The following is a 27,811-nucleotide window of genomic DNA, read 5'->3' on the forward strand; positions in this document are numbered from 1 at the left end:
CTTATATACAAAGAAGCAGTGTGACAATACATATGACTTTATACATTTTACACGTTTAAGGAAAAAAAATCATGAACAATTTGCTTTGAACCTTTTCTTAAATTCTAAAAAGAAGCTAATTTGAAAGATTTATAAATCATATTTGTTAAGTGGCCTATTTTTTATTTGAAAATGACAAAACTCTAACTCAAGCAAAGCTGGCTGGAAGGAAGAAGGAATAACTCCACCCTCCCCACACTTTGCTAGTTAGGAAGCAGATAGGAAATTAACAACCCCAAGAAGAGAAGAATAAGTTTAATGTATCTTCCCTCTGCTGTAGGGTTGGAGCAGCTCATCGCAGAGGTTTAAACTGGTCCATCTCCCTAGAAGGTAGAAAAAGTGAACCAATTACAATATCATCCCTTTTAAAAAAAAAAAAAAAGATTCTTCTCCCTTCCTTCTTTCCCAACCTCATCTGTCTTCCTCCTGGCCCTTATTGGTTGCCTATTGAATGTTTTCTATATTTCTCTGACTTTGTTACAGAGCTTTAATTTGTCACTTACCTGTGTTGAGTTTATAGGAATTGAAGCTTCATTTTGTTTTGCATCATTTATTATTTAAAATTATTTTGGCAAGGGGTGCCAAGAGATCAAGCGCTGTGTGGAAAGCCACAACTAATAAGTAGAAGAGCCAGGATTTGAACCCGGGAGGCTGAACCCAGAGATTGCGTTACTTTCCTTGAAGCTATGCTACCTCACTAATTTGCATACTGTTAGTAAATAACAATCAGCACCATTTACTGAGCCTTCTAAGCGTTGAAATGAATGCATATTTATCCCCCTGTATTAGACACTCCGTCAGCAACCTTAGGAAGCAGGTATTAATAAGCACGTTTTACAGATAAGGAAAAATTGAGGTCAACCGACTTGGCCGAGACCACACAGCTGACGTGCAAACCCGGTCTCCTAGCTTGTGTTTTAAGGCATGTTCCCATCTACTTAAGGACCGTGCCAAGCTCAGGAAGTTCTCAACAAGGACTTTCTGCCTTTCTGCCTGAATGGGCGGATGCTGACCGGCGCACTTTCTCCACAAGTTAGGCAAGGCGGGGGTAACTGAGGCTGAGAAGTGGGCCGGCTTGCTCGGGTCACTCGGGTCACTCGGGTCACTCGGCTAGTCAGTCGGGAACGAGGCCGACAGCCCCAGTCCTTGCGCAGCATCCGAAGGAGAGGCAAGCTGCCGGCAAGGAAGAAATCCTCAGCAGGTTGATTTTAAAAAAAAAACTGCTGCTCCGTGCACGGAAATATTTAGTGGTGAGATTTCATGAGGTTTGAAAATTAACTTTCCAAGAGTTCAGAAAGAGAGAGGGTGAGCGAATATTAACAATTTTGTGAACACAGGTGAAAGTACAGGGGTGGTCATTGAACTGTACCTTCAACTTTTATGTAGATTTGAAGTTTTCAACGTAAAAAGTTGGAGAAGAGGGAGAGAGAGAAGGAGAGAAAGAGAGAGGGGGGAGAGAAAGGATGGAGGAAGGGAGGGAGGAGGGAAGGAAGGGAAGAAAAAGAGAACTGCAGTGGTGTCCCTTCGCCCTCCGTGGTTCTCTGTGCCTGTGTGCCGACAGCCACGGAGTCCACCTACTGTCTTTTGGCTATGGAATGATTCAGTCACTGAGATCACCAAAGTATGGTGTCGGAATAGACGGAACTCACTGAAAAGAGTCACCGTACTGGAACCTATGGGTATGTTTCTTAAACTGACAGATAATCCTCAGATTTATTAATAGTAAACTATTCTTATCAATTCAAAAAGTAATCAAATTTTCAGTAAATCCTGTCAAGAAAATTTACCACCCAGCTAAAATATACAGGAACTGAAGCTTTTATGATCTAGTCAACATTAATTCATTTTGGGTGAGTTACAAGATTTAAATGCTCGATATTCTCCACTGCTATTGTAAAAATAATTTTGGTGGATTACTAGCTGGTAGTTTTCTATTCCACAATGATGTTTATGTTTTATTTTTATTTATTTATTTATTTATTTTTAGTACTAGCGGTAGTTTTATTTACTAATTTTTTTAAAACTTCAGGTTCAAATATGAAAAATCCACTGGAAGATATTATTTGTTTTGGATCATGTAAGCAGTTTGGGCCAAGGAGTGCAGTGAGCTAGCCCAAGCATGGGCAGATCTGAAGCCCTTTCTTCTACAGCATTACTTCCAGGGTTGTGAGATAAGATTATTTAATCAATAATTAAGTTTTAGCGAAGGCAGCATCCGTGGTTGTCAGCTCTTGCCACTGAAGGGTGATGTCTTGCTTGACTGGCCATCGTGAGGAAGTGAGAATGCTGCAGGCCAGGCCATGACGTATTCTTACTGACAATAAGCCCATATGACAATGTTCACATCCTGTGGATCTTCATATAAACATCATTGTAAACCTTTACATGTCGATGGGGTTCTTTGTCTCCAGGACTGTGTTCAGCTGGACGTGAGACTAAACATTGTGACCAACTTCAACGTGCCCAACATGCACTGAAAGCAGAACTTTTAGGTTCTAGCAATGCAGCATCACTGTCTCCACGAGCTGACGGAGTTCCCAGCCTGGCCTGGTTTGCAGTGGGTGGCCACACTCACCACGCCTCATCACATTATGCTGGTGGCCTGACGTGGCCTCCCTCATGCTGAGAAGAAACAACAAAGGTCTTTACTTACCCCACAGCAGCCACAACACTGGCAGTCTCCACAGATGGTCCCCAGGAGGCCGTTGATCACCTGGATGGCACAGAGAATCATCTGGATTCCTCCTATGACCAGCAGGATGGAGAAGAGGGTCAGATTCCAAGGAACCACATCAGCAGGCTCTTGGCACTTGCTCCATAAGTCTTTGTCACTGAGATAATCCCTGTTGGTGACACGGAGGAAAAAGGAGACATTTGTTAAAAGTATGCAATTCTGTGTGTAGACTGGAAAGTTACCGTAACAACTTTTTTTGTGCAATACTTTCCATTCAAAACAAGCCCCATGGAAAAATACCCTGTAATAACAAAAGACGAAAAAAACTCTACCATTTTTTATGGAGTACATCCTACGTGACAGACCCTGTTCTAATCACTTCACACAGATTCACTCATTTTTTCCTCATACAAACCTATAATTCCTTTTTCTACTTCACAACTAAGGAATCTAAAGCACAGAGAGGTTAAATGACTTGCTCCCAGGTCACACAACTACTAAGTGGTACAGCAATTTTTTTGTGAGCTGCCCGAGAGGATGAGTAAATTCACTACCTATGATAGGGCCAGAAAAATGATGACACCCCAGGAATAGAATTTCACAAACGTTTGTGGCCTTTGTCCTAGCTATCGTCATTAGAGACCATTTCAGCTTTGACAAATTATCTGTCAAATCTACATGAAGCCATGCAAAGTACAAAGGTGTCATATAGCTAAAGGGAAGAGCTTGATTTTTTTTAAGGCCTAATTTTAACCGAATCGTGAATTTGACTCAACTATATTTTTGTTAACATGTAGGAATTTCACACACAAAAAGATGTAATGAATTTTCCTCAGAAGGGAGAAACAATCTGCTGCCTTAATACACATTTTACATAAACTTTGAATTAGAAGAAACTGCAATATATTTATATTTTATTACATGTAGAGAGAGTTAACTACGATATAAAGGGCATTGTGCCTTGAAGGAGAAATGTGAAGTATGATACCTTTGAAACAAAAATGAGAGTAAAGTGGGTAAAATCTTGTGAATTATTACAATTCCTTCTCTCAGTCTTAAAGCCACAAATTGGTCTCTTCCTTTACTTTTCCTCCATCTTTCAGAGCTTCAATGAGAAACTCTCCATCTGGCTACTGAATTAATGTTCATCTTATTGCTTTTTGGATCTTTATAATGGTCTTTATCATCACAAAGGAAGGACTGAGCATTTCGCTCTTGATTTAAAAATAAAACATTGTTTATAGCATCGATTCACCTGTCCATAAAAGCACAGGTATTAGCAGCTTGCTAGCTGTGTGACTTGTGTACTTATCTGTAAAACGGCAGTAACATTATCTATCACATAATAGGGTTATTGTGAGGATTACGTGACTTAATATGAGTAAAGTGCTGAACTCAGTGCCTAGCATATAGTAAGTACTCAATAAACGCTAGTATTGTCATTATTTTACTATATCTAAGCAGTCTGGTCTAACGGAAAGAGCCTGGTATTTTGGATTCAGATGAACCTGGGTTTGAATCCAAGTGTTCGTCTTACCAGCTGTGTGTTCCCATACAAGTTGCTACCCTTCTTTAGTTAGCATCAGTTTCTTCATCTATGAAAAGGGCTCACCTCACAATTGTGAGAATTCACTGAGATAATACACCTTATCTATAGTTGCATAAGACTATTCTTTTCGGTACTTTTATTCTTATTAAACTTTTTTAATAGGTCTCAAAATTCTGTGACAGATTTTTGGTCAAGTTGTTTCTATTAAAAAGTACCAATTTTAAAACCCGATAACGTAAAACTTCCCCCATGAAAAAAAATCCAAAATGGTCCACAAAACATTCTCCTTTCTTTCTGAAGGCTTTATGATGCATTGTTATCATTAACCAGTTTTTTACTACTAAACTTAAATGGCAAATTGAGACAAACAGTTCTGAGACCCTTCTTCCACCACTCGTTTAGTCTGGGGTGGCAGGCGTCAGGGACACTCAGCCTTCTGAGTTTTCTGGGCAGACTTGGTGGCCTTACCAGCTCTGGCAGCCTTCTTGTCCACTGCTTTGATGACACTCGCAACAATTGTCTATCTCGTGTCACACACAGAAAAATGACCCAGAAGAGGACAGTCAGAGGAGCTCTCAAGACACGTGGGCTGCCAGGAACCGTATCGACGTCAGCAGCATCACTACATTTCAAGACTTTAGGGCCTTCTTCCAGCTTCTTACCAGAATGGCAATCAGTCTTTTCCTTCGGCTCAGCAAACTGCTGCGTGACAGGCCAGTGCAGGAGCATAACAAGCACTGATGTGGCCTGACTGCTCAGGATAGTCACCTGAGGAGTGAGGCCAGCTGCTCCCATTGGCAGGTCATTTTTGCTGTCACCAGTAACGTTGTCATGACAAACATTTTTGACAAACACGTTCTTGACGTTGAAGCCCATATTGTCCCCAGAAAGAGCTTCGCACAAAGCTTCATGGTGCATTTCAACAGACTTTACTTCAGTTGTCACGTGGACTGGAGCAAAGTGACTCCACGTGGGGTTTGAGAACACCAGTCCCCACTCAGCCCACAGGGAGAGTACCGATACCACCAATTTTGCAGACATCTGGAGGGCAGACGAGAGGGCTTGTCAGTTGGACGAGGTGGTGGCAGCAGGCAATCCAGGGCTTCAACTATTATGGTTCCGCTGGCATTGCCATCTGTACAGGCAGCTTTCCATCCCTGAGCCAAGGCTTCTTAGCACTTGGCTCTAGTATGTCACCACCATTCCAACCAGAAATCGCACAAATGCTACGGGGTCAGGCTGTAGCCAATCTTCTTAATGTAGGTGCTACTTCTTTAATGATGTCTCATCTCAGCAGCCTCCTCAAATTTTTCAATTGTTCTTTTGTTGATCCCACCACATTTGTAGCTTAGATAGCCAGTAGTGGTAGACTTGCCTGAATCTACATGTCCAATCACAATGATGTTGATATGAGCCTTTTCCTTTCCATTCTGACTTTGATTTAGGGGTGATTTTCACGATATCTGTGTTCTCGTGGCAAACCTGTTGCCCATTGGGAAAAAGCCTTTTTTTAAAACATCGAACACCATCTTTCTATTCCGCGTTTTTCCATGTAGTCCTTTCTATCTTTACAATTTTAAAACTTGGTGATTATAAGAAGTTATCAAAATACAGTATTTTCCAGGCACAGTTTATAAAGAAAAGATCCTAAGGTGAAGTATTTGTCAACCCGGAGTTCAGGCCTCTGTGGAGCGTTTGTACAGTAGTGGGATCACAGCACCACCTGGTGGTGAGATTGGTGAAACGCTTATTGGGGGGCAGACTTGGAAGCAAGAACTGAATTTGGACGCCTGGAAAAATCCTCTCAGTGTCATTCCTGCTGCAGCCTCACAAACCACCACAGGTACCCGTGCTGAGGTCCTGACAGTCTCAGAGATCCTGGAAGAGACAGGCTGTTTGCACGTGCAGTTTGATTGCTGTGTCCAACTCCCCAGCCCTGGCGTGAGAGGGGACTTGGATTTTTCATGGACCTGGTAGCTAAACATGTTTCCATATTCTATGAGGCAGGGAGAGCGGAGGCAGTTTAAAGCCACTTAACTGATGTTTTAAAGCATCCAATTATTATGAAGGGCATTTTCACCTGAGCTGCAGTAATCCCATCAACAAGGGGGTAGGAAGGCATGGATTCCATAGAACTCCCTTCCATCCAGCAGCAAAGGCAGCTAAGGAAAGGAACAAGGGAAGCCCAAATGCTTTGCCTGGCCCATTTTTTGTTGCTAAGTCAGAAGCCACCTCCTACAGGAGAAGCTCCACAATGCCCCTCCTGTCCTTGGCCTGGCTTTAATACCCTTCTGTGTTTCCCAGCACTCTGTGTTTCCCTTTTATACAGAGCCTCTAGGACCCTGTGCTGTCATCTTCTGTCCATTGGTTTGTCTTCTCTTCAGGACTATAAACTCACAAAGGCAGAGACCATGTCTCCCCATCTCTGTCCCCAGTTCCAGCACAGGGAGTGTTCCATAAATAGCAGCAGCTATCACTTACTGGGCCCTGACCATGTGCCAGACACTGAGCTAGCTGCTTTAGGTCATCTTTCCTAATGTTACAAAGAGGTGCTACTTTACTTGAACAGTGTTTGTCATAGAGTAGCCCTTCAGTAAACATCCAATGAATGAATGAACATATACCCATTTTACAGATCAAGAAGCTAAGGCTAGTAAATGGAAGTGCCTGGATTTGATCTTAGGTCTGTCTGACTTCAAAGCCAGTGCTCTTACGCATTACACAAACGCCCTCTGTGGGAGTAGTTCTATTCCCTTACTATATTTGAAATATGATTTATTTATGAAATTTGATTTATACATCTACAACAGTATGTCAATCAAGATTTACCTATACAATAATAAAGAGATTATTCTCTTTGAACCTTATTTGTGCCTTGAGAGAATTAAAATTAAGTTGCAAATTGTTATTATAAAAGCATAACATTTTAGAAAGTTCTAATGTATAATAATGAATTCCATTCACAACAATGAGTTATAGCCATAAAATGAAAATAAGGCTGAATGTTTATCTAGTGGTACGTGGCAGGAATTGTGCTGAGTGCTGTATGTACATCATGTTGTTTTATTCTCACCTAAACCTGTGAGATAGATGCTGCTATTAGGCCCATTTCACAGATGAAGAGCCTGAGAGATGAATGCCCAAGATCATACTTCTGGTACGTGGCAGAGGTGTGACTGGACCCTAAGTCAGCCAAAGGCAAAGCTGGTTCCTAACATTTGTGAAGTGTTTCTGCTTCATGAGAGCTGAGATCACGTGGTGCAATCCAACCTCATCCTAACCATGTGGCTTTTAGCTCTTGCGAATATGTGCACAAGCCGCTCATGGGGTTCCTAGCTAATAAGCAATCTTTGAAGTGCAAATGCAGACAGTCCTAACTGAAAGTCCAGGCAGAATCTTTAATTGTATACAGTTCAGTGGCTTGGGATCTGGCCCTGACTATTTTGAGAGCACTCTCCCCGCTGCTCAACTCTTTCCCAGGGAATGGGGAGGGTTGCAGGCTGACCTGGGGGGTGCCATGCTTGGCCATGTCCTTCTCCCCCAGCTGAACGTCCTTGGCTCTTCCTCTAGCTTTCCCTCCCACGGCTGTCCCCACGGCCTGTGCCAGCTGCTTCCCTTCCCTGCCAGCTCAGGGTCAATGTAAGGGTGGCCAATTGTCTTGGAAAGGAAGACCTTGGGTGGAAGGAGGTCCTACCTCAAAGAAAGCCCAAAGGGTGTATCTCGAAATATTCCAAGTTTCTTTTTCCTTCTGGGATGCTGCTTTAATGTTGTTCTCATGACAGAAAAAGTTAACTGTCTTTGCTTCCTTGATATTATCACCAAAAAACATTTCTGGGGAAAACAGTGCTAAATCCTACAGCCCTGGATTTTGCATCCCAAGCTGGAAATCTCAGAGTCCACCTTGCTAACCTTCCCCTTTTCTCCTCATACCTAATCCCCATGACTCCATCTCAAACAGTCTCTGAAATTTGTCTCTTTCAGAGAGTCCTAATTCCACTGCCTTGGAGGTGCCCAGTGCTCATGATCTCACCTAGATTACAGCTCCAACCTTCCTCTTTTCTCTCTTTTCAGTTCCTGAGCCCTTCTGTTCAGCCTCCATGTCACTAGCATCGCTGTTCTGGAAGTCCAATGCTGCCACGCCGTGTCCTGCTTGAAGTTCTCTGCTGTGCCCCTGATGCCCTGGAGGGTCCGGCCTGCCTCAGTCACAGCCCGTTGAGTGGTGTCCCCTTCTGCCGCTCTCCCCGACACTCACCCTGAACTCCAGGCCGCCCAGTGTCCTGCTCTTCCCTGAGCCCGAAACGTGCTTCCCCTCCCTCTCTGCAAAGCGAACTTCAGCTTGTCCTCCAAAGCCAGTCCGCGCTCGCGCTCCTTCTCCATTGCATCACCTTCCGTGTGGTGAGGACCTCATCCGTGCTGTCACCCGAACCCACGAGCTCACTGGGGCAGGAACTTTGTCTGTCCTTTGTTCCACGTTTAGAATTGGCTTCAGCACGGACTAGGATACTGACAAAATGTATTTAAAAACATTTTTCCTCTATCAACTACTAGCTGTGGAGCCCTGGGAAAATTACTCTTTTTGAACTTAATTTTTTTCCTCTAGGCATAAAAATTCTTCTCCAATTTATGAGGAATATCAAGTGAGATAATGTATATAAAAATACTTAACATTTAATCACTGGGAAGAAAAGGAGGAGAAGGAGGAGGAGGAGGGAGAAGAACAAGAAGGAGAAGCAGCCAAGTAGCCGCCACCACTGCTGCTGTCCTTTAGCGATAAGGAAAAGTGACAACTGTCTTCAGTCTTCCTGTCTGGCCTCATGCAAGTGGCTGGTCCTTTCTACTCTCTAAGTAACCGTGTATCTATCGGGCTCACGGCTGTAACGACAACGCTATGTGCCTGCGTGCTGGGAGCTGATGGATAAGAGGAGTCCACCGTATAGTGGAAAAGAGTAGGAGACAGAGGCCCGTGAACTTTGCCAGAAGGGAATCTAGGCAAAAAGCAGATAGTGGCCGGGTGCGGTGGCCCACGCCGGTAATCCCAGCGCTCTGGGAGGCCAAGGTGGGAGGATTGAGGTCAGGAGTTCAAAGCAGCTTAAGCAAGAGTGAGACCCTGTCTCTACTCAGAAAAAATTAGCTGGGGGGCATGGTGGCGCATGCCTGTAGTCCCAGCTACTCAGGAGGCTGAGGCAGGAGGATTGCTTGAGCCCAGGAGTTTGAGGTTGCTGTGAGCTAGGCTGACGCCACGGCACTCTAGCCCGGGCAACAGAGCGAGACCCTGTCTCAAAAAAAAAAAAAAAAAAAGGAATGTGAGTTCTGGTCTCGGAAGACGGGAAACAGATGCCAGGAGACAGTGGAAAGCTGCTGAGAGCCTGCCGGGCGGCAAAGAGCATGAAGGGAGATGCACTCCACCTGGGCCTGTCCCCCGAAATGCCCTTCCCGTAGCCGTCGTGGCATATTTCACACCTTGCACAGAGACTGGCCTTACGTCTGATGTGGGACTGAATTCTAAAGTTAGAGCATGAGGGGAAAAATCATTGCTGTGGTTTAAATATTTGTCCCCTCCAAAACTCGTGTTGAAACTTAATCCCCAATTAAGTGGCACTATTGAGAAGAGGAGCATTTAAGAGGTGCTTGGGTGATGAGGGTTCTGACCTCATGAACGGATTTGTAGATTGATGGATTAATGGGTTGTCATAGGGGTGCGACAGGCGGCTTTATAAGAAGAGGAAGAGACACTTAAACAAGCACACTCAGCCGCCCCACTATGTGATATGCTGCACTGCCTTGGGACTCTGCAGAGAGTCCCCACCAGCAGGAAGGCCCTCACCAGATGCAGCCCCTCCACCTTGGACTTCTCAGCCTCCCTAACTGTAAGAAAGAAATTCCTTTTCTTTATGTTAATAAATCACCTAGTTTCAAGTATTCTGTTATAAGCAACAGAAAACAGACTAATACAAACATGAACAGTCAAAATCATTCTTGAATATTTCATAAATCACCTGGAAACTGTGGTATATATATGAGTTTTAATATACTGCTATACAGTAATTTTCGGTCACATTATAGTTAGAAGCCACTGTGCAGATGTCTAGGTATTCAAATCATTCTCCCTTCAGATAATTACCAAAGCTATACAGTGAACAGAAGACGGGGAGAGAATTCTGAAAGGTTGCTGCTTGCCTGCAAGGTTTACTCTATTCTGTCTGTATTATAAAATCTTCATAATCTGATACCTGTTAATGGAGGGGCTAGGTGCTGTCGTGAGGAGTAGATACAATGTTTGATGCATCTATCATGGAGCAATGCACGATAAATGGCTGTGGACGTGAATAAAAACTTGCTTCCCCAGAAGGACGAAGTGCTTTGAAAAGTGGTTTCCTGCCCTTCGCCCATGTTGGCACTTCCTGTGGTGCCCCACAGACCAGTCGTCACTCCTGACCTTGGGGCTCGGTACCGCCGCCTCCTGCACAGGGCACGGGTGTGCCAGGGGAGGGTGCTGAAGTCAGTTTACATGAGACCTTTGGACTGCTTTGTACTGCTTTTTCCTCCGCATTTGCTGGGTTTCCGTTCTCTCTCCTTTGTTTTAGACATAGATTCATTCTAACTGATTTTAAGTTCATTGAGGGTAGTATTATTTGCATAACAGAATAAAAAGAAAAATATGTTTACGGCTGCACTGATGCTGTTGATGGAATTAATAGAAGGGTTCTTTTCACAAAACATCATCTGTAGTTTCATGGACACAGCCCTAGGTGGGGAGAGTGAGCTGCAGGGGAAGAATCTCAAGTGGTGGCTTGGTCTTCTGGTATCTGAATTCCATGCTCAAGCAAACCACCCCCGTGGCAGTATAGCCCCAACAGTCCTCTGCACGATAAGAAGGCTTTCCACAGTAAACTATTAATAAATAGGTTCGAGAATCGCTGCATGTGCTACGCGGATGTTAGAGACCTCGTACTGTTTAACTATGAGAATGGGGTGGGGATATCTTATGTGATGCCTCTGAACAAACCAAGACCCACAACACAACAGAACCAGGGCCCTGTACCTCCCCAGTCTGAAGCCGGCTCTTGAGGTTCTTTAGAATCTTATGGTAAATTAATAATTGGGATTCCAGTTAATATATTGGTGTTCTACAGATTTTGGGGGGTATGGACCCATCCTTCATGTGCAGAAAGTCCCAATAATCATATTTTCTGACCCCGTAGGATGTGCCAGTCACTGTGCTAGACACAGGGGCAGAGATAGTGAACAAAACAGAAATTGTCCAAGCCCTCTTGGAGGTTAAAGACTAGTGCAAGCTCTGTCTAACAGAACTGTCTGCAGTGACGGAAATGTCCTATCTCTGAGCTATTCCGTATAGTGGCTACAAGCCGGATGTGGCTACTGAGTACTTGAAATATAGATAGCATGACTGAAGAATTGAATTTCTAACTTTATTTCATTCAAATGAATTTAAGTTTAAATAGCACATTTGGCTACTGGCTACTGGACTGGCAGTGCAGTCCTGGCCAGTGCAGGGCAGAAGGAAGTGTAACATGAAAAGGGAAGACTTGAATTCAGAACACCTGAGTTTGAGCCCTGCCTTTGTCCTCAACTAACTGTGACTTTGAGCAAGTTAAACTTATTAAGCCTGCTGGGGTTGCTAAGGAGATTAACTTATAAATTTGTGGGGGGAAAAGTTCTTTACAACCTACGAAGTACCAGGAAAATATGAAATGTTATTTTAATGAATTCTATTAACATTAACATGAAAAACTTGTAATGTTTTCAATGTGATTTTCTGTAAATTTTCACCTTAAAATATTGTTTAATTATAGGCAATTCAGGGTGTTAGTCAAAGTCTTTGAGCCCAGTTAGTGAGTAATCGTTCTTGCTTTTTACCGTAAGATTTGTAATGAAGCCACTATTCTGTTCATTAATATTACTAATTGCCTTGCCTTGCTGCTAATAAATATTTGGACGCAAGTGGTGCCACCACAAATCTCCTCCTTCCCTCAGACCAACTGAGGCATCCTCTTTCTGCTGTTTCTCCTGGTGTCTGTCAAAAGAGCAATTCCAGATGAGGCCCGGTGCAGCCCTGCTCCACTCCACAACTCCAGCTCTGCCTCAGCGGAGCGGCGAGCCTGAGGCTTGTGTAAGGAAGATGACAGGACGCTGCGCAGCCTCTCCCGGTGGGTGGTTTACCTGCCTGCACCCCTGGTGGTGACACTTGGGCATTGCAGGGTGTGGCCTTACCCGTTGTGGAAGGGGTATCCCCACGTGCTATTGGCCATAAGACATTTAGGACCCTTGTTGATTGAGACGGCTGAGACGACAAAGGAATATCCAGCACCCAAGAATCCGATCGCAGCGAATATTGTGGAGGTGAACATCTGAAAGAGAAGGAGAGAGACAGCCAAGTTCTTCAGGTGGTCCAGAGGTTACACTCAGCAAACCTAACCAGCCTGTCGAATATGGTGACTACAGGGAAGTTATGGGGTAGGAACCGGGCTTTACAGTAGGTGGGGCCTGTGGGGTCTTCTAGAATGAATTTTGTCATCCCATGTTCCCTTCTTCACCCCATTTCCTTATCTTTTTCACCTATTCATTGATGACTGAGGTGCTGGTTACAGTTTGACACCTTTGAACCAAGCCCTTTTAATCTTCTTAAGGATAAAATCTCCTCCATGGGCTAACATGTAAGGCCAATCTATAATTGAATCAAAGAATCTTAGGTTCGGCAGTAACCTTAAAAGGTTCTGGTCCAATTATCCTGCTCAGGTTGTCACTGTGGTGTCTCACGGGGCAGGCGGGTTCTGCTTATGAGAAGGAATAGAAGTCTGGAATGTCTCTTCATTGGTCCTAGTTACATTCCTTGAGGCCAAAAAGATTAAGTCCAACCTCTGTTTCATTTGGCAGCAGCCTTTAAAATATCTGAAGATCACCTTGACACCACTCCACCTTCCCACCCTCTGAGTGTTTTCTCTTCTTTGGGTCAAACAATCCCAGCAATTCCACTTCTTCTAAATATTTTTATATGACAGAGATTAATTAGTAAAAAGATTAGATCAGTTTCTTTTTTCAATTATACATATGAAAAGAATTATGAAAGACAGAAGCAATCCTGGAGTCTGTCCAGGCTAACTCCTCTTACAGATGAAAAAACTTAGGCCCAGAGATGTTAAGAACTTTTGCAATGTCCATTCTAAACAGTAATTAGAGAGGAATATGGAAACATTTATAATTTTGGAAGTGGAGGTGGAAAATGATCACCTCTATTGCTTTGGTGACAAAGCATAAGGGCTTAAAAGTCAGCAGACCCAGGCTCAGATCTCAGCTTTGCTACTTTGTTCTGTGTGATGACTCTGCATAACGAATATGTCCTCAGAGTCTTCGTTTTCTCATCTGTAAAGCGGGTATGATGGAGCCTACCATAAAGGTCTATTGTGAAAATTAGATATGATAACCGAAGTTAAATGTCAGCTACTTTTCCTTTCCCCTTTTGTGTATTATTAACAATATTATCACAGTATATATTTGAAGTGGAGTGGGGTTTGGGGGTGGAGAGGACCTGATTTGCCTGGGAGATTGGAATGTATTTAATAATGGAGTTCCACTTTAGCTGGTATTCATTTTCATATCATACATGTATTTTTGATGTAACTTTTCAGTACTGAGCTCTAGCTTCATGTGCCTTATGAAGGCTTGTCTGACGCTCTTGCAGAACGGACCGTTTTCTCCTTCATATCTCCCACCCCTGTCCTCTGGATTGTATGATTTCTAGCACAGCACAGTGCCTCTAACACATGAATGAAAAGCTTTTATGGCTGTCTTCTCCAAACAGAGCACAAGATCTTTGAAGTCATGAACAATGAGTTGTTTGAAGATAGTTGGCGCATCGTTCCACCCCTACTTCGGTCTGTATGATTTTTCTTATTCCTACCCTATCAAAGGCACTGGATAACTACTTGTTGGATGTTTTCAACAAATAAGGTTTCATATTACTCACTTTTTAGATTTTTGCCTATTTTCTTTTTATGTCTTTAGGGTATCTTAAATCCATTTTTACCACCAAGAACACTTGTGAATTCAACCTAGGTCAGAAGTACATGAAAATTTTGGTCAATTTCTCATGTTAGAACAGGCAATCTCTTTTCCAAAGAATGTGTAGTTGAATAATTACTGGATTATGTAAATAGGTTTCATTCCTGATGCATTTCTAAGAGCACAGTATTTACGATATGCTAATATGTGAACTTCTGAAAAGAGGATATACTATGTATACGGGAATATAAGGAATATTATTAGCTCTCAAATTATTCCTCAGAAGTGGGGGAATTGCCTTAGAGTTGAGTTCTTATTTCATCTATCAGGGAATAGGGTATTTCCTGAAATAATTTAATTTTAGTACTGCATTGAGAAGACATTAGTCAGAAACAACCCAATCAATGTTAGATGACAGATTTGTTAAAATTTTTTTTCTTAACAAAAATTTATCAATTATTCTAAAAAGGTTGACCCCAAAATTCCTAGTTCTGGATATTATGGTTAACAAGCCTTTTAAAGAGCATTCTAAAATGAGTACATTCAGTGTTTACAATTGTAGGGATCATTAATATATATCTGGTAAAGGAATGCTTGAACATTGACTTTGTCTTTTGGAAATTGATATTTGTGACTAAGAGTAACATTTCCAGACAGCATTGTACATGGATACAAAAATGTTGTATCCAAACTTAAATGGAAGAGATGTGCTGTGGGAATCTTTTGATGGCTCAAAGGGCGTCTTTTTTTTTTTTTTTTGAGACAGAGTCTCACTGTGTTGCCTGGGCTAGAGTGCCAACGCGTCATCCTAGCTCACAGTAACCTCAAACTCCTGGGCTCAATAGATCCTCCTGCCTCAGCCTCCCGAGTAGCTGGGATTACAGGCATGCGCCACCATGCCCGGCTAATTTTTTCTATATATTTTTAGTTGTCCAATTACTTTCCTTCTAATTTTTAGTAGAGACGGGGTCTCGCTCTTGCTCAGGCTGGTTTCAAACTCCTGAGCTCAAACAATCCGCCCGCCTCGGCCTCCCAGAGAGCTAGGATTACAGGCGTGAGCCACCGCGCCCGGTCTCAAAGGGTGTCTTTCATAGTAGCAAAGACATTGATGTCAAAGAAGCAGGAAGACATTTTAAAATAAATGAGTGGGAGAAACATTATAGTTCAAAATAATTATATTAAATTATTTTATATTTTATGTAACATGTGGTTTAAAATATGTTTATATTTCCTACAGAAATAAAACAATATATAAGGAAAAATATCTTTTTGATTATTTGACTTTCTGATTTTGAGTTCTAATTATTAGTCAGAAATCATTAAACTATAGATGGTTAAGAATATAGGAGCATTTAAATTGCTGTAATAAAAAATAATTATTGTATTTCCAGAAAGGCAGTTTGGAAGTCTCAGGAGTTCTGGGTTCCAGCCCTCTCAACATCACTGTGCTAAACAGGGGGAAGGAGTGGGCAGATCTAAAAGATCCCTTTGGCTAAAATAATGCAAGATTTCTATATCCACTTGCTAGGTTCTTTGTAACTTAACTTAAAGCAGATTTAAGTTGTCATCTGTTTAAAATAATTGGTTATAAAATGTTTTTTGCAAGTCTCATGGTAACCTCAAGTCAAAAAACCTACAACATGTACACAAAAAATAAAAAGCAAGAAATTAAAGCACACTACCAGAGAAAATCACTTTTAACAAAAGAAGGCAAGAAGGAAGGAAGAAAGAATGAGAGGATGGCAAAACAATCAGAAATCAAATAATAACATGACAGTACTAAGTCCTTACCTATCAATAATAACATTGAATGTGAATGGACTAAACTCTCCAATTAAAAGACATAGAATAGCTGAATGGCTAAAAAAACAAAAGCCAATAATATGTTGTCTGCAAGAAACACACTTCACCTATAAAGACACATATAAACTGAAAATGAAGGGATGGAAAATGATATTCTATACAAATGGAAACCAAAAAAGAGTAGGAGTAGCTATACTTCTAACAGATAAAATAGATTTCAAGACAAAAACCATAAAAAGACACAAAGAAGGTCATTGTATAATGATAAATGGGTCAATTCAGCAAGAGGATATAACAATTATAAATATATATGCACCCAACACTGGTGCACCCAGATATATAAAGCAAATATTATCAGAGATAAAGAGAGAGACCGAGCCCAATTCAATAATCCTTGGAGACCTCAATATTCCACTTTCAGCATTGGACAGAGCATCCAGACAGAAAATCAACAAAGAAAGATTGGACTTAATCTGTGCTATAGACCAAATGGACCTAATAGATATTTACAAAATGTTTCATCCAATAGTGGTAGGATACACATTCTTCTCCTTATCTCACGGGTCATTCTCAAGGATAGAACACACTTAGGCCAAAAAACCAAGTCTTAAAAAGTTAACAAAAAATTGAAGTCATGCTAAGTAATTTCTCTGACCACAATGTAATAAAACTAGAAATCAGTAACAAAAGGAATATTGGAAAAAATGCAATACATGGAGATTACACAAAATGCTCCTGAATGACCAGTAGGTCAGTGAAGAGATTAAGAAGCAAATTAAAAAAATTTCTCAAAACAATGAAAATGAAAACACAGCATATCAAAACCTACAGAATACAGAAAAAGCAGTAATATGAGGAGAGTTTATAGCAATAAGTGCCTACATCAAAAAAATAGGAAAGCCTCAATTAAACAACCGAACAATGCATTGCAAAGAACTAAGAAAACAAGAGCAAACCAAATCCAAAATTAATAGAAGAAAAGAAATAATAAAGATCAGAGTAGAAATAAATGACATTGAAAAAAAAATACAAAAGGTCAATGAAATAAAAATTGATTTTTTAAAAAGATAAACAAAATTGACACACTTTTAGCCAGACTAAGAAAAAAGAGAGAAGACCCAAATAAATTAAATCAGAGATGAAAAGGAGACATTACAGCTGATACTGAAGAAATCCAAAGGATCATTGGAGACTACTATGAGCAACTATATGCCAATAAATTGGAAAAGCTGGAAGAAATGGATAAATTCCGAGACACACACAACCTACAAAGATTGAACCAAGAAGAAATCCAAAACCTGAATAAACCAATAACAAGTAATGAGATAGAAGAAGTAATAAAAAGTCTCCCATCAAAGAAAAGCCCAGGACCCGATGGCTTCACTGCTGAATTCTACCAAGCGTTCAAAGAAGAACTAATGCCAATCCTACTGATAGTATAATATTACAAAAAATTCAAGGGGGAGGAGATAGCCAAATTCATTCTATAAGGCCTGTATCACCCTGATACCAAAACCAGAGAACAAAAAAAAAAAAAAAAAGAAGAGAAAAGAAAACTTGTAGGCCAATATCTCTGATGAACATAGATGCAAATACCCTCAACAAAATAGTAGCAAACCAAATTCAACAACACATTAAAAAGTTATTCATCATGATCAAATAGGATTCATCTCAGGAATGCAAGGATGGTTCAACATATGATGTAAGTCAATCAATGTGATACGTCATATCAACAGAATGAAGGACAAAAACTATATGATCATTTCAATTGATGCTGAACAAGCATTCATTAAAATTTAACATCCATTCATGATTTAAAAAATTGAGTGTAAAAGTAACTTACGTCAACATGATAAAAGCTATATGTGATGGACTTGTATCATATTGAATGGGGAAAAACTGAAAGCCTTTACTCTAAGATCTGGAACAAGACAAGGATGCCCACTTTTACCACTGTTATTCAACAAAGTACTGAAAGTTCTAGCTAGAGCAATGAGACAAGAGAAAGAAATAAAAGGCATCCAAATTGAAAAAGAAGAAGTCAAATTATCCTTATTTGCAGATAATATGATCTCATATCTAGAGACAACTAAGGACTCCACTAAAAAACTATTAGAACTGATAAACTAATCCAGTAAAGTTGCAGGATATAAAATTAACATACAAAAATCAGTAGCATTTCTATATGCCAACAGCAAACAATCTGAAAAAGAAACCAAGAAAGTAATCTCATTTACAATAGCTACAAATAAAATAAAATAACTAGGAATAAACTTAACCAAAGAAATGAAAGATCTCTACAATGCAAACTACAAAGCACTGATGAAAGAAATTGAAAAGGACACAAAAAAATGGAAAAATATTCCATGCTTATGGATTGGAAGAATCAATATTGTTAAAATGTCTATACTACCCAAAGCAATCTACAGACTCAACGCAATCCCCATCAAAATACCAATGACATTCTTTATAGAAATAGAAAAAATAATCCTAAAATTTATATGGAATCAAAAAAGACCCAGAATAACTAAAGCCATCCTAAGCAAAAAGAACAAAAGTGGAGGAATCACACTACCTGACTTCAAATTATACTGTAGAGCTATAGTAACCAAAACAGCATGGTACTGACATTAAAACAGACACATAGACCAATGGAACAATATGGAGAACCAAGAAATAAATCCACATGTCTATAGTGAACTTATCTTTGACAAAGGTGCCAAGAACACACGGTAGGTAAAGGACAGTCTCTTCAATAAATGGTACTGGGAAAACTGGATATCCATATGCAGAAGAATGAAACTAGATCCTTATCACTCACCATATATAAAAATAAAATCAAAATGGATTAAAGACTTAAATCTAAGACCTGAAACTAAGAAACTACTAAAAGAAAACACTGGTGAAATGCTTCAGGACATTGATCTGGGCAAGGACTTCTTGAGTAATACCCCCAGGCACAGGCAACCAAAGCAAAATTGGACACGTGGGATCACATCAAGCTAAAAAGCTTCCACACAGTAAAGGAAACAATCAACAAAGGGAAGAGGCAACCCACAGAATGGGAGAAAATATTTGCAAATTACCCATATGACAAGGAGTTAATAACTAGAATATATAAAGAGCTCCAACAACTCAATAGGAAAAAAAATAAAATAATCTGATTAAAAAATGGGCAAATGATCTGAATAGACATTTCTCAAAAGAAGACATACAAATGGCCAACAGGCACATGAAAAATGCTCAACATCATTAGTCATCAGAGAAACGCAGATCAAAACTACAATGAAATGTCACCCCAGTTAAAATGGCTTTTACCAAAAAGACAGGCAATAATGAATGCTGGCGAGGATGTTGAGAAAGGGAACCCTTGTATACTATTGGTGGGAATGTAAATTAGTGCAACCACTATGGAAAACAGTATGGAGGTTCCTCAAAAAACTAAAAATAGAACTACTTATGGTCCAGCAATCCCACTGCTGGGTATATATCCAAAAGATGGGAATTCAATTGAAAAGATATTTGCATTCCCATGTTTATTGCAATACTATTCACAATAACCAAGCTATGGAATCAACCTAAGTGTCCATCAGTGGGTGAATGGATAAAGAAATCATGATACATATACAAGATGGAATATTATATAGCCACAAAAAGAATGAAATCCTGCCATTTGAAACAACATGGATGGAACCGTAGAACATTATGTGAAGTGAAATAAACCAAGCATAGAAAGACAAATCTCTTATGTTCTCACTCATACGTGGGAGCTAAATTAAAAACAATTGATCTCATGGAGACAGAGAGTAGAATGATGGTTACCAGAGGCTGGGAAGGGTAGCAGGGAGTGGGGGGATAAAGTGGGGATGGTTAATGGGTGCAAAAATATAGTTAGGTAGAATGAACAATATTTGATAGCACAACAAAGTGACTGTAATCAACAGTAAGTTAGGGTATACTTTATAATAACTAAAAGAGTGAAATTGGAATGTTCCTAACACAAAGAAATCTTAAATGCCTGAGGTGTTGGATACTCCAACTACCATTATTTGATCAATTCACATTGTATGCCTGTATCAAAACATCACATGTACCCTATAAAGATATACAACCATTATGTACCCATAATAATTTAAAAAAATTTAGAAATGAAATATGATCCACCTTAAAACCAGCATGTAATAACTTCAATTTATCATGGGTTTCATGATAAAAATTTCTTATCTTAAAATAAAAGTTATTGAGATCAAGTTGAATACATTAGAGAGTAGACACTCCATAAATGATGCTATTTAAAGTAAATGAGCAAAAGGCCTGGGATATCTCTGGAAGGAGACAGAAATTGGGAATAGTAGGGACCTCTGAGGAGGGGAATTGGCAGATTTTGGAGTCAGAAATGGGAGACTTCTCCTGTAGTTTTTGCATTATGGGCATGCCCTACCTAGTCTAGGTGAAAAACCAGCAAAGAGAGGCTGTGCTGTTGTGGTCGAAGGCATGGTTACAGGCAGATGGATCTCGGTCTGAGTCTGGTTCCTCCCTCATGACCTTGGTAAGTTAATTCTTTTGCCTCCAGTGCCTATTCTGTAAAATAAGGCTCAATAATAAGTACTTGCCTCACAGAGCTCACAATATGTAAGATAAAGTAATCAGTAGTAAATAGGGAATCAAAGGTACACAACTCTAGAAAATCGGATAATCCCACGTGTGGTAGGCTACTAGAGAATGCCAAGTACTTCACGGATAGGACACCCAGAAATCTCTTTTGCCTATGCCTGAGATTTGGCTAATTTTCCATGACATTAATAAGCACTTGATAAATGTCATTATTATATTATAATATTTTTGTTATCATATCCTCACACACTCTTACTTCCCACCAGTGCAGAGAGCATAACTCTGGGAGGGGCGAGGAGTAAATAGGCAAATTCCCCCATGGCTACTCAGCACACATACTCTGTTCACATTGTCAAAGAAATATGTTTATAGCACATGCTGCAAATGCTTCCCTTGAGAAGGAAGATCGGAAGGTCCTATAATCAGATACCCTCTAATTCATTATTTGTCAGCTTGAAGGCCTCCCTCTCTACTGGGCTCGGCAGGCAGACAGGTGGCATCAGATCCCAGCTCTGTCACCGCCTGTGATGTGTCCTGGGTCACAGAGTGCTTATGCTGGCCAAAGCATGTCTGGTCGGCATGGGCATTCTTCCACAGCAAACATTCTCAGACATGCATAGAGATTACTTGAAGTCTTTTTTTCTCCTAAAACTTTAATATCCTGTATTTTCTGCCTCAGCTAGGCTTGGGAAGTGGGGGAGAGGGTGTGGCAGCCAGAAACTTAGCTTACATGAGCCTCCGTTTCCTCATTTATGAAACAATAGGAGTTTCATACTTAACTCAAAGGGTTATTGTGAGGACTGAGCCTGATAAAGTATGGAAATCCCCCGAAATCCCTCTTACGTGTTCATTTACTTCCTTCATCCCACAAGTACTTCTCGAGGATCTATGTGTCCTCAATACCCCAGGCACTTAGCTGGTACTCCCTTCCCCTCCCCCCGCACGCAGGCTTGCAACATCTTCCTGCAGTCCTTGCAACGTCCTTGCGAGAGGTGGCAACTGCCACGATCCATTTGATAGCAGAGGATTTTAAAGCATGGAAAATATTTAGTGGAGAAATATAATTCCATCCTTTAATTTCTTCTTTCAAGATAATCCATTCCTTCCAAAGAATTGCCTTTGTTTAATCCTGCTCAAACTGGCTGTCACTCTGAGGAATGAAGAGGTAGATTAGGGATGCTGTTGGCTTCTAGGAACACGAAGAGCAGGAGTCCCTAGAAGTGCTCACTCAGGAGGCACCCCTAGGGGGCACTGGGGAGCCGGGCACGGGAGGAAGTGCTGCCTGTACAGCACACAGACTGGTGTAGGACTGGACCAAGATCTTTTTTCAAAACAGGCAGGTCAGCCATCTGGCCTTGCCTGTGGGTGGGGTGGGCCTTGATCTACCTGATATGCTTTAAGGATGCTGACATGCCTGCTGGCCCCCAAATATCTCATCAATCTAACCTTTTGCCTCATCATTAAAGACACTCCTTGGAGTCAAATCCAAGGTCTCCAAAAGGCTCTTATTAAAGCAGGTACTTAACATGAATGAGTTGATAAGATTAATTAGCTGTCCCCTTGGGCCCTGAGATCCATTTTTTGAAAAAGGATTACAGGGCAGGAAATGCAGACCAGCCCCAGACAGGTGCCAAGAGGCCACTGAGACTCTCCTCCTTAGGAGGAAGGGTTTGTGACCCGAAAACAAACCCAGGGCGGGGTTTTCAAAGCCCACCTTGAAAGTACTCTCACTGTTTTTGCCCCAGGGCTCGCTTTTCCTGGCTCTCTTTTAGCCTAATTTATTTGAAAGAGGGCAGATCCCTGGAGCTGAGCTTCAGTCTTGGTCTGCCTGGGGGGAAAGCCTGCCTTCATTTTCTCAGCTTCACCGTAAAACCAGGAATCAGGTGATCCCAGATTCTTTCCAGCTCATTGTCTCTCTTTATCTCTGCAGCCACTGCATCCTGCTTCTCCCTCTCTTACTTCCTGGTTTTACTACCAAGGAAAGGGAAGAGAATGGTGCAGTTGGCTTCTGGGGAATGTTCCAGAAAGACATAGCAATGCAGAGAGGAGAGGGTGAGAGAGGCCAGGAAACAAATGAATAAGGCTGTAGGGAGGGCCCAGGATTCAGCCCAGCAGCCCACAGCTCAGTCAGTGTCTTCCTCACAGGCCTTGCTACTGGCAGGGCTCCTAAGTGATTTTCCAGAGAAGCCAGTGCCCCTGAAATACCTGGCGGGGAATGCCATGAGCATTTGGAAAAATAATTCAGCTCTTCAGCATCACAATTCCCACTGAATTATGCTGTAGCTTTTTTCTTCTTGTCTGACAAAATGTAAATATCTCACTTTAAGAAAATGATTATTGCTTGGTGCTCCAGAGCCTCAAGACATTAAGGAAACACGAGTCTGAAGCAGGAGGCATGAACTCAAAGGCCTTAGGGCGGGGCAGGGACCCTAAGTGAGTAGAGCAGCCAGTGTGGCCCCGCAGAGCTCAGCCAGGCCCAGTGCAGGCTGGTATTTTGCCAAAATGCAGGCCCAGAGGTGCCAGGTTAATTTTTTATTTTTTGAAAAAGAAGTCAGATATCTAGATACTTTATGTGCTATCTTTCAATTTTTAAAAGTTAGCAGCTGATTAAAAACCAAGCAAATGAAAACCAAGAAATCCTTCTGCTGGCTACACAGCATGTGGTTGACCCTGGTCCAGGGCAGCCCTGGCTGGGGGCCTTGGTTTACAGTCTGGCGCAGCTGGTCCTTTCATGGACACTGTCTGGTCATTTGGACAGTCGGTTGGTCATTTAGAGGAGTTATCCTCAATTCGCGCCAAGGGCAGATCCCACCTGGAGGGTTAGTAACGGAATCCCAACAGACAACTCGTATTGGGTAGACCAAGTATTGCAGATCCTATTGACTCAACTATGCTTGTAACAGCATGACTTTTCTGCCTTCATCTTGGACTCCGCTTAAGTCTAATTAAAAAACAAGTTTTGCATAATACTTTAAATGCTATTTCACATCTCACTGTAGTTATATATAAACCTAAAAGCAAAAATCAAACAAAAAACCTCTTCTTTTATACTGGCCAGTCTTTAGCCTTCTACTTAGCACCAGGCATGAAATGTTCCATTTCTAAGTAATGACTCTTCTTTCTTTTTATCCAAGTCTCTTAATTGCTAATTTTTTCTCAAACTCTCAGCTCCAATTTACCCCTCAAAAGTTCACAAGGCATAATAGGGTTATACTTCAAGGGGAAAAATGAGTTATAAATTTCTTCCTTTTTTATAATTAATTATATACAAATATCATAGACATAACATATTATATAATTATATCAAATAAATTCTGGGTATTTTCTACATCTCTTTGTAAACGATGATTTTAAATGCTAAAATAACAATTATCAATGTTTATTGGGGACTCGTGGCGGGATCATTCTCTTTGAATGATCTTGGGATTCACACAGAAAACTGGAATGTAGACACAGTGCATTAGCCTCAGCCCTTCATCTGTGCTCAGTAGATATTTTTTGATGGAATAAATGAACTAATAATGGTGAGAAAGACAGGTTAAAATGATTCTGTTTCAGAATGGATAGATGCACCTTTCCCTTTAAGAAGTTAAACTATGCATGTCCAGTTCATTACTGGGGTTCATGAGTCTCTTAGATGGACAATTGAACCATGGGAGATGAGAGCAGAGCTTGCCTTACTTGTCATCCAGACCAGTAATTCCAGTTCTGCCAGGGTTCATTTTTGCCACATCAATATGCTTGAACTCTTCATATTTTTTCTTTGTCAACTCTCTATTTTATTATTTCTATCACGATTATGAATGAAAAACTAGAATCATTAGCAGACATAAACACAATATTATTGAATTTTAGTTAAATAATGTTGCTTGCATTCCTGGATCCTGAAACTTGTTCTCTCCTTGTTATAAAGGGTGATTCTAAAGGGTTAGAAATAGTAAGGACTTATTTCCATCAAAATAAGATATTTTTCTTGATAGACTGAAAAGGACTGAAGGAGAATTGAGCAGGAGAAACATTCCACGCTGTTGGAAGATACAGCATGTCTGTGTACCACCAGAGCTTGCTCCATACCTGAGAAATTCTTATCTAGTCCAACTTCCTCATTCACGGAAGAGCAAAGTGAGGCAGAGCAGCACGGGGACTTGCCAGTTGCAGGAATGGGACCCGACCCATGTCCCCGCATTCTTTCCATTGCCCCTGTGATGTCCATGCCTAGTCTCTCTGGCTCGCCTACTAAACATGGACGGCCACATAAAACAAGAGAGGAAACAGAAGTCCTGAGGCAGAATCTAGGTGGAAGTGGGGAGGTGCTGGGCCTCAGAGACAGTGAACATGAGAGTGGTGTGGATGAGGAATTTAGGGCACAATTGGGAAGAGGGGGTTACTATCTTTCATCCTGACTGTAGTCCTCTTTACAGAGGAGGTGATGCAGGATCGGAGAACAGAAATGACTGTGCAAGTTCTCATGGCCTGTCGGTGGCAGAGGGAAAGCCACAGCCCATCTCTGCCTCCTCACCCTGCATTCTGTGTACGGAGCCACTCTGGCTTTCCAGCTCTGACATCCCCGCCTGTGTGTAAAACCTAAAACGGTATCATATCCTGCAGGTATGAGGACTGTGGCATTTTTAAGAATCATGATGATTGTTGTTTTGCACTAGCAGGAAGAATCACAGATTTATCCCTGTGCCAGCTGCCCCCGAAGCCCTAGCTGGGGCTGGTCACTCACCCCCACCCTCATGCTGCCCAGCCCAAGGAGACAATGCACCCTGGAGTCATTCTGGAGCTGCCCCCCGTGGAAACTCACCGCGAATCGCTTCCCACAGCCCTCGTTGCCACAGCACCCACAGCAGTCATTGTTCTTCAGGCCCAAGAACACCAGCGCAGGGAAGATCATCTACCAGCAAGAGAAGCACCTCAGTGCGGGTCTGGGAGGTGAAGGGAGGGCCTGAGCCTGCCTGGCCTTGTGAGGAGCCCCATCTACCAAGCGGGACTTGGAGGCTTAAAGGGGGACGGCAAAAGTAACAGAGCATGGCTGGTGGGGTCGAAGCAGTGTTATTGAGTACTTAGGTTCCATTTGCCCTGACTAACTTCAGCTTCAATGAGGCAAGATTTTAAGATCCGGCACCCTGAGTTTCCGTTTAGATAGTGGGTTAGGACAAGGATAAGAAACTTATTCTCAATTGTCATGAAAAGTGAGTCTCTCTCTCTCTTTTGTCCTCTCTCCCTCTCTCTTTCTCAAGTGGAGGTTCCAAACTCTTGGAAACAAGAGGAAAAGAAATCATTAGTGTGAGAGTAGAAGAGGCCTCCACTGACATCTGCTTCTCTTGGTGACTTTAAGTCAATAATTTGTCAGAAAGCATTGTTTTTTGTTTAAAAAAAATCTTTTTTGGAACTATCTTGTTGGTATAAACAAATTATGTGGCCTTCAGTTTGGTTTATGGGACTCAAATGACCCATGAGAATTGCCAGCCCAAGCGTGGGGATTAATTACTTAGTAAATTTAGTTAACATGTCCTTGTCAGATCCTAATGGAGAGGGGAAATAAATTAAGGCACTGACTTCTCATTACGCAACGCTTGGGCTTCTGTTACCAACTAAATATCTTCCTGTTCAATAAGTACCCAATTTAAAAAGGTTGGAGGGCTCTCCTTTAGGGAGATTTTAAGGCTTCCCTACTTACCAAGACTCCGCTTCCTAATATTCCGCCGAAATACCAGATCTCATCAGAAAGGTGGTCGTTGTTGTCTATCACTTTTCCTCCAGGGAAAAATAGCAGGATGTTAGCCAGTAAGCCAAACACAACAAGGGGAATGAGGGTGCCCCCCAGGCACCTGGCGCAGCCCCCTGTACACATGCTGGGGGAGTAGAATACAGGTCAGCGAACAAAGGCTCCTCACTGCCTCCTTCACAGAGTCTCTTCGAGCTTTTTGGCCAGAGCGTCCTAGTAGTTGTCCCCAATTCAATGAGTATTTTGAGGCTGAGAACCAAACTTCTATGAACTGTGTCCTTGGAGTTGCTTCAGCCTCTCAAATATAGCAGCGATGGGCATTTATACATTCTCTCTGACGTGAAGTCTTTTTTTTGCACCCCATAAATGAGATTACGTTCAGAGCAATCGTTCAATCGTTTTGCCATGGAGACCAATAACCTCTGTTAATAATCCACCAGCACGGACAAGACACTCAGATTGTTGCAGTCGAAGACAGGGCTGGAACAAACAGCATGTAGATCTGCTGTACCTTTAATCTGACAGTGCCCCTGCCCAAATCAAGAAATATTTCCTCAGGCTCTTTATAAATCACTCGTATAATTGAGCTACATCCTGGTTAAAATCATGTCTCCCAAGTACTTAATGGTGTACAGTGCGTGTCTTTGTCTTTTCTGCTGAAAGCCTGGAATGCAGAGTTATCCAAAAGAGCTTCTGTTTTCCTCAATAGGGAAATAATTTGATGGTCTAGTAATGTATCACTGAGCTCAGGCCTACAGGGATTTTTTTTTTTAAAGATAAAATCAGAATAACTATTCATTTTATTGCCTGATTGCTGTATTTCTCTACTTGTTACCCATGTAATTAAGTTCTATCTCCTTCCCTACAAGATGTGATAGAATTAGCAAAACCGGTTTTCCTAATCAACTTGTTCAGTTATGTCTTCCATATAGGAATAAAAAACCTCTACTTTCACAAATGCTAAGGGGACATGAAGGTCAACATTGTGCAGAAAAGGAGAGGAAGGAGCCTGATGAGTCCACCGGGGCACAGAGGACAAAGTTGGAAGAGCAGAGAGCGTGAGAGGCAGTTAAATGCTCCCTTATCGGAAATGTTGCCAACTGCCAGGGGCATGATTCATTATTAACTTGCTTTGTGTCACTTAAAAAGGTCTCTGCCATGCCTGGCCCAAGGTCTACATTATGCGATGACCCTGCTTGGTACTGGTGTTGCGTAACAGCTGAATGTTGAAAGGGTGGAGTGGGGAGTTTTGCCAGTTCTTCACTGAGAGTTAAAATTAGGGTTAAAATTAAGAACAACAGGTAGAATTTTTTTAGGGAGTCCAATTTTAGCTAAATAAAAAGCAAGTAACATTACTACCATGGGGAGACCTGTCCTTCGA

The 27,811-nt window shown here is 41.5% G+C and overlaps 1 protein-coding gene and 1 pseudogene across 1 annotated transcript; both read right to left on the minus strand.

Moving 5' to 3' along the window:
• Nucleotides 1-145: 145 nt before the first annotated feature.
• TM4SF4 (transmembrane 4 L six family member 4) lies at nt 146-26,841 on the minus strand. The gene is made up of 5 exons (XM_012642945.1): nt 26,383-26,841; nt 25,507-25,596; nt 12,495-12,631; nt 2,693-2,882; nt 146-362 (listed from the first exon to the last, which is right to left on the minus strand). The coding sequence occupies exons 1-5, from the start codon at nt 26,554-26,556 to the stop codon at nt 345-347; spliced, it is 609 nt and encodes a 202-aa protein (XP_012498399.1). The 5' UTR covers nt 26,557-26,841; the 3' UTR covers nt 146-344.
• On the minus strand, nt 4,681-8,639 carry LOC105809090 (annotated as a pseudogene).
• Nucleotides 26,842-27,811: the final 970 nt, after the last annotated feature.

Source organism: Propithecus coquereli, unplaced genomic scaffold, assembly GCF_000956105.1.
Source record: "Propithecus coquereli isolate 6110/MARCELLA unplaced genomic scaffold, Pcoq_1.0 Scaffold19, whole genome shotgun sequence".
Taxonomy (NCBI): domain Eukaryota; kingdom Metazoa; phylum Chordata; class Mammalia; order Primates; family Indriidae; genus Propithecus; species Propithecus coquereli.

What these genes read in the sequence shown, in the direction of transcription:
- TM4SF4 (XM_012642945.1), bottom strand. Translation starts at nt 26,556, where the DNA reads ATGTGTACAGGGGGCTGCGCCAGGTGCCTGGGGGGCACCCTCATTCCC. An exon ending in TATTAGGAAGCGGAGTCTTG is followed by an intron (nt 25,597 to 26,382) that starts GTAAGTAGGGAA and finishes TCTTGCTGGTAG; the next exon opens with ATGATCTTCCCTGCGCTGGT. An exon ending in GGATACCCCTTCCACAACGG is followed by an intron (nt 2,883 to 12,494) that starts GTAAGGCCACAC and finishes TGTCACCAACAG; the next exon opens with GGATTATCTCAGTGACAAAG.